This window comes from Pterocles gutturalis, unplaced genomic scaffold, assembly GCF_000699245.1.
Source record: "Pterocles gutturalis isolate BGI_N339 unplaced genomic scaffold, ASM69924v1 scaffold47799, whole genome shotgun sequence".
NCBI lineage: Eukaryota > Metazoa > Chordata > Aves > Pterocliformes > Pteroclidae > Pterocles > Pterocles gutturalis.
The window spans coordinates 1-10,197 of record NW_010137547.1 but is presented as its reverse complement, the minus strand read 5'-3'; the positions used below and the strand labels follow the sequence as shown (position 1 = coordinate 10,197).

Below are 10,197 nucleotides of genomic sequence, written 5' to 3'. Positions count from 1 at the left end.
CCTTCCCCTTCCCCTTCCCCTCCCCCTTCCCCGCCGTGTCTGCTGCCTGGCCCCTCCACCCCTTCAAACAAAACCGGGGAGAAACCAGGGTGTTTTGTGAAAGCAGCTGGACCTGCAGCTGGACTTTCTGCACAGCCTGGGATGCTGTATCCATGCATGAGAAGGAAATGTGGTTTTTCCACACACTGGGGCCATCAGCTGATGTTTGTGCAGCTGCAATAAATAATTCCCCTTGCCACCGTTTGGAGCAGGGGAAGAAGGGTTCAGAGGGGCTGAAGGGCTCTGCACTCCTCTGCAGAGGCCAGTGTGACACAGAAAAGGTGCCTTGCCTTCGGGATGCCGTCCTCATCTTCGCTTCACCCCCTGACAGTGGCTTGGCACAACAGGCTCCTGCTGTGGTTCATCCGGAACCTGATCCGGTTCATCAGGTTGGAAAGACCATAGAAACTCGGCAGCATCTGTGAAGAGGAATAACAAAATGAAGAGCTTGTTTTGAAACTGTCCTGTACCTTTGGGAAATTGTTGATGTTCAGAAATATTGAAGCAATTCAAAGAACAGAGGATTGGGGTTTGCTTTCTCCTCCTGCCCTGTGGTACGTCCGGAGGTGGCTGTATTGCATTGGGAGTCATGTGGATGTGGCACTGCTCAGGGGCATGGGGACACTGAGGACCTGGGCAGGGACAGAGGGGACCTGGGGCTCGGTCCCTTGCGTGAGTGGCCCGTGCAGCACGGATGGCGGTGCCGCCTCTGCCAAGACCTTCTGCTGGATGTGCTGGAGAAGAACAAGGGCGCAATTGTGCATGTTGTTTCAAAACAGCAACCTTCAGGATTTTCAGGCGCTGGTAAACTCAGGTTGGAAATTTCCAGCACGCAGGTTCAAAGCGCTGGCGTTTCAGAGGTGGCGAGAAATGCGCCATCTCCAGCCCCGCACAGCTCAGCTCGGCTGGTGGGGGGGGAGCAGGGGTGCTGGCGGGGTCCTGTCCCATCCCTACCACTGCATGGGAAGGTGCCACGGAAGAACTGGGAGCAGCCGAGTCCTCCCCAATGGGGCTGTGGGACCCCACTGAGAGCGAGAGTAGGGAGGGAGGGTGTTGGTGTCCCACCAGGCGGGGAGGTGGGCTTGCACCCTTGTTTGCTGTGTTCAGGGGGGTTCAATGTTGTAGGACCCAAACTGGTGATGGAGAAACCTCCCAGGGTATGCTACCTGGGGGCAGGAGCGGGTGCAAGGAACTGTCTCTCTGTGCTGTCCCATGGCATCGCTTGCAGGGTCAGCCCAAGCCACATAGGCTTCCCATCAAACCAATGTCCTCCACACATGAAGAAATACCTTTCCAAAGGTATTCCAACCCTCCTTCAGGCTTCAGGACAGGACTAGAGTTGGGACAAGGGGTTTTTTTTACCCCACTAGGAAAGTCTCTAAGTCAATTTAAAGTGCGAAACACACCCACAAGCAGCCCTGACCCCTCTTGGAAGTGACCTTTGGAATCACTTTCATAATTTCATCTCGTGCTCCCCCAGGCCAAAAGTTGTCAAACTGCGTGGCATCTGTCACAGTGGTCATCTATTGGGCCAGAGACCACAGCAATGCACTTACAGCTGCTCTTCTAAACTAACATCGGGAGTCTCAGGTTAAAAAAAACATCCAACAAACAGCAAAAACCTCTCCAGAAACCACAGGTACATAAATAATGGCTCTGCTCAGATAGACCCTCCTCACCCTGGGCTGTTTCTTGGGCTTGTCTAGTTGTGTTACCAGCTTGTTGGGGACAATTCTGCTCTCACCATGTGCTGTCACACCTGCACCTCGTGGTCCCGTCCTGGAGAGGGTGGGCACAGGGTTTTGGAGCTGATGAGCTGTGTCCCTGGGTGGACACTGCCGATGCTACACTGAGCTGTGGTGCAGCCAGAGCTGCTGGAGAAGGAGGGTCATGGTCTGGAGGAGCAGCACACAGGTCTCAGCCGGGCTTTCCCACACCCAACAGGACCCATGGCCCCACTCTTCTCTACTGTGTGATGTTGAGGTTGCTTCTCTAAACTGTCTTCACTCTTCCTCCCCTCTCCTGGAAAGGTACCGCACCTTCTTCAGACCCAAATACAAGATTGGCTACAAGACAGTGACCGAGCTAGCCTGGAGGTGCTGCCCGGGCTTCATGGGAGAAGGGTGCCACGACAGCCCGACCGACCAGCCCGGCCTCCTGCCCCAGCATCCCAGCCCTAAAATGCCTCCTGGGCAAAAGATGTTTCCAATCCCCAGACTTCCTCCCCATCCACAAAGCCACCCTGATCTGTTTCCAGGACCAAAGAAGAATCAGTATGGTGAGATCTCGCTCCTGCCTCGCATCCTCGGGTTACCACACCACTGGCATGCTCTCAGACCTCTCGGTTCTTTCTGTTCCAGCACAGGGCATGAATTTGTCAAATTCAGTGGGTGACCTGCTTTCTGATCAGAGCCCTGACATTTGGTTGCTTTGAGCATCACTTGCTTTTCTGACATAGTTTTTTTTAAAGCATGCCACTTCAAATTTGCCTTTCCTTATTGCTTGAAATAATTTTTCCATTAATTTTGGGGTCAATAGAATGTCTCAAGACAAAATTTCCCCAGGCTGTTCTCATCGCCTGCTATTGAACTTGAGAGCAGAGGGCTTGATCCCATGCAGTAAAAGGAAGAGGGTTTTCCAGAGATGTCAGGGGAGAGGAGGAAGGGTGGGCTGGTATTTGGCTGAAATGACAACAAGAGGGAAGCAGGAGCTAATGTTAGTATGGTGAAGGACTCAAATCCAGAAGATAGCCAAGGAGGGACGATGAAGGAGCACCAGCCCTGACTGCCCCCTCTCTTTCTTTCTCTGCAGGCAGGAAGCTGCCCGGGCTCTTTGGGGACCGCCTGGATCGGCTGGAGGAAGAGGTGAGGCGCCTGTCCCAGTCCTACAACAGCCTGCACACCATGGTGAGCGGCCTGGGGGACCGCCTGCGCCTGGCCATCCAGGAGGACACCACCAAGATGATTAGCTCCCTGATGAACAGCCCAGGCACGCCGGACTCGACGGTGGGTTTTGGCATCATTCCTGATGGCCTGGCGGATGTGGTGGACAAAGCCGACATCGCCACGTACCCTCCCGTGAGGGAGATCCTGACCAAAGTGACGGAGGTGAGCGACGTGCTGAAAACCAAGGCGGATTTGCTGCACGAGGTCCGTGGTATGGTCCTGGACCACGACGGGCAGATCAAACATCTTCTGGAGTCAGCCCGGCCCTCGCCCCTCACCTCCATCGACCTGCTGGAGGAGTACGTGGACACGCGGCTGAGCAACCTGCGTGGAGAGCTGCTCGATGGCTTTGAGAAGAAGCTGGGGAAGATCCAGACCACGTGCGATTTCCGGATCCAGGAGGTGCGGCAGCAGTGCGAGGAGGAGAAAGCTGCCAACCTGCGGCTGCAGCAGACGCTGGATGGGAAGGAGCTAGAGATCAAGAAAGAGATCTCCCAGCTGGAGACCCAGATCCAAGGGCTGACGGTGGTGGAAAGCTGCTGCAGCAACCTGGACTACCTCACCGATCGCATGAACATCCTCGAGAAAGGCCTTCACAGCATCTCCGAATCGCAGAAGAACTTGCACTCGCGGCTGGATGGAGAAATCTCCACTGTCACCCTAGGGAACCTGTTTGAAGGGCGCTTTGAGGACCTGGAAGCCAGACTCAATGCTACAGAGAGAGACACGGGGAGCTGCTGCTCCGGTCTAGAGGACAGCATGAGAGGCATGGTGGTAGCGGAGGTAGATGGCATGAGGACTGCCTTTGAAGATAAAATGCAGACCCTGGAGGACAGGTTCATGACCATCGTGGGGGAGCTGAACAATGTCAGTTCTCCCTTGGGCATGGACGGAGCAGTGGTGCCTGTGCTGGAGGGGGAGCTTGCCAGCATGAGGAAACGCACGGATGAGGCGCTGGAGGTGTTGCAGAATCGCCTCATCACATTGGAAAGCACTTGTTCCCTGGGCTGCACCTCTGCCTCCAAAGACGTGGAGACCTTCCGGACAGAGATCGAAGACTGCCAGAACAAGAACCAGGACCTGCTCCTCCGGATGGACAGCAATTACGACCTCCTGCGCAAGCTGAACGCCACCATCCTGGAGATCCAGCGGCGAATCGAGGAGGAAGCATCAGGGGCTTTGCAAGGGGAGATCACCTTGCTAAAGATCAACCTCAACACCGTGAGCAAGTCTCTGACGGGGCTCAAGGACTCTGTCTCCCAGTACTCGGACACCATGACACACGTCAACTCCTCTCTGGATGAGCACGAGCGGAAGATTGAGGATGAGGTCCACTCCATCCAGGAGAAAGTCAACGGCCAAGGCTCACAGCTCTTCTTGAGCAACCGGCGTGTCCTGAACCTCAAGGGAGACTTGGAGCGACTCAAAGCCAGGATCATCAGCGACCTGAGCTCCTGCAAGAACGTGGCCCACGACCTGCAGCAGGAGATCGCTCACTTTGATGAGCGGGTGGCCCGGGTGGAGAGCGTCTGCGGCAGGCTGGGTGCTGTCACTGGGAGCCTGGAGGGCATCAGGGACGAACTGGAGAAACACACGGGCAGTCTGTGGGACTACATGGACCACATGAACGGGACCCTAGCTGCCCACTCTCAGGAAATAACAGGACTGAAGGACAACCTGCTGGACTGCCAAGCCAAAGTGTCCGAGCTGGCGGAGCAGGTCGGCCGGTTGGAAGAGCAGGCGGAGGGGCAGCAGCATTAACCACCATGTGCTTCCTCCTTCTCCTGCCTGTGAAAGACAGGATTAACTTATATCACACAGACTCGCTTCAATGTGCCAACAGCTCTTGGGATATTTTTTTAAATGAAAAGATAAATTAAAAGCTGCTACAAACCCTTTTTTTTTTTTTTTTTTTTTTTTTTAAATCTTGCCAGCCCCACTTTTCCATAACTCTGCCATTCGACACCCAGCAGCTGCCCCGACCCCAGTGCAGCACGGCCACTGCCTCCTGGCTGGGGGCGTTGCTTTGGCTCCTGGGCTGATGACCCCAGAAGGACAATTCATGAGGAAGCTGGAGGCAGGAATGTTTGTTTTTTCTATTTTATTTTTGTGGATTTATCGCTTCTTGAAGAACAAAACCGTGTAGTTGGCAGTTGAGGAATAGAGTTTCTCTGACCTAAAGACCACCTGCATCTTAATCCAGGGGCTGAGCAGAGCCAGGGCTCCTGCTAGGGAACAAAACTCACTGCAGGAACCACGGATTTCAAAGAACACACATCCCCCTGGGAACTGCCCTCCCTTCTCTGAGACGGCAGCCCTCCTCGTGTACGGTAAATCCATTTATCCTGCTCACTCCTCCATGCAGACGCACATGCCTTACGGCTCATACGAGTTTATGCATTAGGAAAACACACATATGCATATATCAATGTATGGTATGTGTATATGTATTTTTGAACAATTTACTGTCATGGTGCTCATCTGGCTGCAGTTTCCTCTTGCAGCCCCCGCATCCCTTGCTGGATTTCAAAGAACCACACAGAGCAGCTTAACCCTGCTACAGCAGCACTTTGGGGGGAGTCCCTGCGGTCCCTTGGGGCTGCTGTGCTTTGCCATCGCCCCTCACTCTGCTCTCTGGTTACACCTGGGACTGACATGAAGGGTTATGGAAAACTTGTGTCTTCCCCAAAGAGATGTGTGTCTGTGGGTCTCTGCAGAGACCAAGATGGGCATGGAGACATGCTGCCCTCCAGCTCGAGTTCTCTCCTGTTTTATTGCTTAAACTGTGAATGTGGTTTTCCTCGTCTCATCCCAGGGCCAGAGAGCTGCAATGGCTCTGGGGTGTGAGCGTGAGGCTTTCCCTGGCCAGCAGTGTGGGAGAAGGAGCCTGCATCCTCCTCATCTTCATCTGGGCCCACTGGGATGCCAACAGCCCTGGGGACCTGCACCAGCACCAGGGAGGGGGAGGCAGGGACCCTCTGAGAAGACCTCTCGAGACTTCTCCTCAGCTCAGCATGGGAATGAAAAAATTATTCACCCAACTTGGCTCTGGTTTCCCAGGAACACGCAGGCTGGAGAAGGTTGGACATGTTCCTCAGCAGCTCCAGCCTTGCCCCATGGAGCAGGTGCCTGGACCATGCAGCTGTTGCACAAAAACCCACCTCTCCCGGGGAGCCCAGCATGGGGGTCCTCCGCTGTCAGCTAACAGGGACTTTGTTACTAGAAAAGCTGAAGAAAAAATTAAACAGCCTCCATCTTAACAGCTCTTGCACTTTATAGCAGAGGAACGTATTTTTCTATCAGCTCAGCGTTGCAGCTTAGGGACCCTTCTACACCACCTTCAGCTCCCACCACATTCCCATCACCCTCATCAGGTCATCCTGCTCTTCTGCACCACAATCCCTCTCCTGCTCCCCTCCACCCCGCAAAGGAGCAGCTCTGGGCTCCCATCAGCACAAAGCAGCAGCAACTCCCAGCAGAAATACATCTGGGTGCCTTTTCTCCTCCATTCCCTCCCATAAAAACTGGATGTTCTCCCTGAAACAGACACTTCCAGGCTGGGGAGGACCACAGGGATCACCGGGCTGCATTGTGTTGTCCTGATGCAGTGAAACCTCTTTCCCATGGCAGAGGAGCACAGGCCATCAGCTGTATGAGCAGGGAGAGGGGACCCAGCTTCCCACCGCTCCCGGGCTGCCGGGTGCTCACACACCAGAATCCATTCTTGCTGCTCTGGGCTTTGCTGATTTGGAGCCATGCTGCAGCTGCTGAGACACTTCTCCAGCTGAGGAGCAACCTCCAGCTGCCTTTGGGTATCCTGCAAAATCTGCTCATAGACAACAAAACCTTATTTTTTTCCCCCCCAACCTACAGGCATCTCAAGCCAGCCTTTGGTATTTTATGATGGGTCAGGGGAGTCCTCATCCCACAAGAGCATCCTGCCCAAGCCCCCTCCCCATCTTCTCACACCAACGAGGAAAAGGGCTGCAGCAACCAAAGAGAAAACGAAGCCAAGGCCAGGCTCAGCCCTTCCCAGGCCAGGGCTGGGTGAGAGAGCAGCTGAACAGCACCAGCTTCCTCCAGCACAGAGGGAGCTGGGACTGGCCATAAAAAAACAAGAACACAAAACTAGGACAAGGAAGAAGTCTGACCTTCCAGAAAATGGTGCTATGTTTGGACTATTCTTGACTAGTCACTTGAAGCTATGGACAGTTTGTATTTCAGTTCTCAGCTATTCATGTTTAAAGAGTGAAAGGAACTTTGTATAAAATAGGGCATTTTTTAATTTTTTTTTTTTTTTTGCTTGCCGAGAGGGAAGGAGATGGTGCGCAGGGGATTGTCCTTGCATAGGCAGCTTGCCGAGGCAGTTGATAACTGATCTTGTTAAAAGGCTGTGTTTTATTGTTTTTAAAACCTTGTACATTTGTTCAGATTTTAAAAGCTGAAAGACTGTTTGTACTGGAAAGGAAAAAAAAAATAAAGTATTTCTTGCTGAGGTTTACAGGATCAAAATGACTTGTGTGGGTTTAAGAAAAGCAGCATAACACGAGGAGTGGGTTAAGACAGGGTTAGAGCACAGAGGCAGGGGGCAGGCAGATTGGAAGGAGATGATTTACACTCACGCAGGGGTCAGGGAAGGAGGAGATGGATGCCAGATGGGCTCCTGCCCCTTTTATTTGATGCAGTTACAGCCAAGAGCTGCCCAAGCAGGAGCCCCAGCCTGGCCGAGCACAGAGCGATGCTGGTGCCCAGGTTCCAGAGAAGTCCCCCACACAGCATAGGGAGAGGCTGGTTGAGTCCCAGCCCAGCCCTGCTTTAGGACAGCTGAGCTTTCCTTGAATGCTTCAGCACAGGAGTAATCCTCTGCCCCGGCACAGAACTGTACCAGGCTGCGGGCACAGCAGAGATTCACACCCATGCACACACCCTTAAAGCCAGGGAGTTTCAGCTGTATTAAGACAGTTTTGCAGCATTACCTGAAGGCAGCAGGTGAGAAAAAGAAATAAAATAAAATTTTAAAAGTCCTTTTTTAGTGCAGCTGCTCCACAGGCCCACACAGACCCCCTTAGCAGGGCACTTGCGCAGGATAACCCAGCCCCGTTTGTAAAAGGACACAGAGCCTGGCTCCTGCTTCTGTGCACAGCCCTATAGTGGACAAGAGGCAGCCTGGATTACGGCACTATTTATTAATTATTGCTCTCAGTGAAGAACATTCAAAAGCCCAACAACTTCCCCTCTACCTTAACGAGTTGTTAAGCCACAGGACAGCTTCACTCCATCAGCTCCCAAACTGCAGGTAGCTGGACCATCTGGGAACACTGGTCATACTGGAGGCAGCAATAGCTATGCCAGAGGCTCATCAATAAATAAGACAGTGACTCACCACTGTCTTTAAAAAAGAGCCAGGCTTCAAAGGTGTTAAGAACATTAAGAAAACATGCAGCTTATAGGAATTTCCATTTAGTAAATGGAGTTGTAGTAGAGTCAGAGCTCCCTCTTACCCCTCCTTGGCTCCTGAGAAGAGGTGTTTCTACTGCACAACACGACCTGTATTAGAAGTACAAAATGCCTGAGCAGCAAACAGGGAGGAGGAGATGCACCTGGAGCATCCAGTCCTGGCAGAGGTTGCACAGGAGAGCCCTGGGGCAGGTCTCCACAGGTAACAGGGTCAAGAGAAGGCATCCAAGTCAACAGCAGGCAGGGGAGGTCTCCAGTAGGCAAAGTGGCTGTACTCTGGACACCCCAGAGCAACGCTCCCGCTCTGTCCCAGGGGAGGGAAGATCAGCTCCACCAGCTCTGACAGCCACTCGTACCTACGGGGGTAAGAAAAGTTGCATTGGGGTCACTGGGGGTTTGTCTGCTTTTCTACCCCACGAGAAGCTCCTCTGGGTTAAACCCAGGTTAGCCCAAAGATGCTGAGGAACCAGCAGGTCGCTTACATTGATTTGTGGTTCTTCGTGAGCTCCTGGATCAGCTCTCCCTTGGGGCTGACCATGAAGATGCAGCTCTCCAGCAGGCCCACTTGCTTGTAAGCGTAGACATCCTGCCCAAGGAAGGCCAGCAAGGCATGAGAGCTGTGGGAAAGCACCAGCACAGCACAGCCCAAGCCCTCCCTCCTTCCAGGAGATCCTCTCACACTGGCTCTGTTCCCAAACGCTGCATAGAAGGGCAGCTTCGCAGCAAACAGGTTTTGGATGTCCATCAAGCAGGTGACCTTGAACACCTCCGGTTTCTTCTCAATCACCTCCCTGCAGCACAAGACACATCCAGAGAGCAGAGATCAGAGTGGCATCAGCCGGCCAGGACTGGGGAGCCAGGCTGTCTGGGGCTCAAAGCAGTTATTTGAAGGGCAGGAGAGGTTCAGTGCATCGAGAGCTTCACCGTGAAGCTCCAGGAAGAACAAGCAGTTCTCCTGCTGCCTCCCATGAAGGGCATCCTGCACCAAGGAGGCCAGAAGCAGTTTAAGGCAGCTTAAAGCATCAGGCTGGGGATGGGGAGTGCTGTCCCCAGGAGGTGTGGGGCTGGGGAGGAGCAGAGGATGCTGTACCTGGGGAAGGCAGAGAAGAGGCTGCTGGGGGAGAGCAGGATGTGGCCCCTGGGGAGGGCACAGCCTTGCTCCTGGACCCACTTGAGGTAGCCTTTGGTGACGTGCACCATGCCGACCGCTCTGTCGGAGCAGTACAGGAACTTGTAGCCATTCCTAGAGAGAGCACAGGGAACCCTTCTGAACTGTGCCCCGGACAAGGCATCCTCCTGCTCCTCCAGAGTGCCTGCTCTGAGCCCAAACCCCTTCACCAAGCTAGGTGGCTTCACAAAGAGCATCAGGGACCCAGGCTAAAATCCCTGGAGGGGTTCAAGGCCAGGCTGGAGGAGGCTTTAAAGAACCTGGGCTAGTGGGAGGTGTCCCTGCCCATGGCAGGGGTTGGAACTCGATCTTTAAGGTCCCTTCCAACCCAAACCATTCTATGATTCTGTGAAAACCGATCCCCCTCTGCCTCGCTGCTAGCGAGTGGTGCTGGAAGGGGACTCCGTACTCCCCCCTCCAGACCCTCCCCAGCTGCAAAGTGCCCCTTGCTGTTCCATACCCAGCACTGGACGGGACCCCCACCCAGCACCTCTATCCCCCCAAGGCTGTGTGTGGCTTGTAGGGAGCTGGCCCAGCCCCTGCAGACCCCCAGAGGCCAGCATGGCTGGGTGGGCAGAGGAGGGGATC

General features: G+C 54.0%; 1 protein-coding gene across 1 annotated transcript; it reads left to right on the top strand.

The window, feature by feature from the left end:
* Positions 1 to 336: 336 nt before the first annotated feature.
* On the top strand, positions 337 to 4,745 carry EMILIN3 (elastin microfibril interfacer 3). The gene is made up of 3 exons (XM_010082636.1): positions 337 to 428; positions 2,070 to 2,317; positions 2,851 to 4,745. Exons 1-3 carry the CDS (start codon positions 337 to 339, stop codon positions 4,743 to 4,745), a joined length of 2,235 nt encoding a protein of 744 aa, XP_010080938.1.
* Positions 4,746 to 10,197: the final 5,452 nt, after the last annotated feature.

Bases quoted from the DNA above. Each gene is read 5' to 3' on its own strand.
- EMILIN3 (XM_010082636.1), top strand. From the start codon at position 337: ATGCCGTCCTCATCTTCGCTTCACCCCCTGACAGTGGCTTGGCACAAC. The intron at 429-2,069 runs GTTGGAAAGACC...TCTCCTGGAAAG, and splicing joins AACCTGATCCGGTTCATCAG to GTACCGCACCTTCTTCAGAC. The intron at 2,318-2,850 runs GTGAGATCTCGC...CTTTCTCTGCAG, and splicing joins ACCAAAGAAGAATCAGTATG to GCAGGAAGCTGCCCGGGCTC.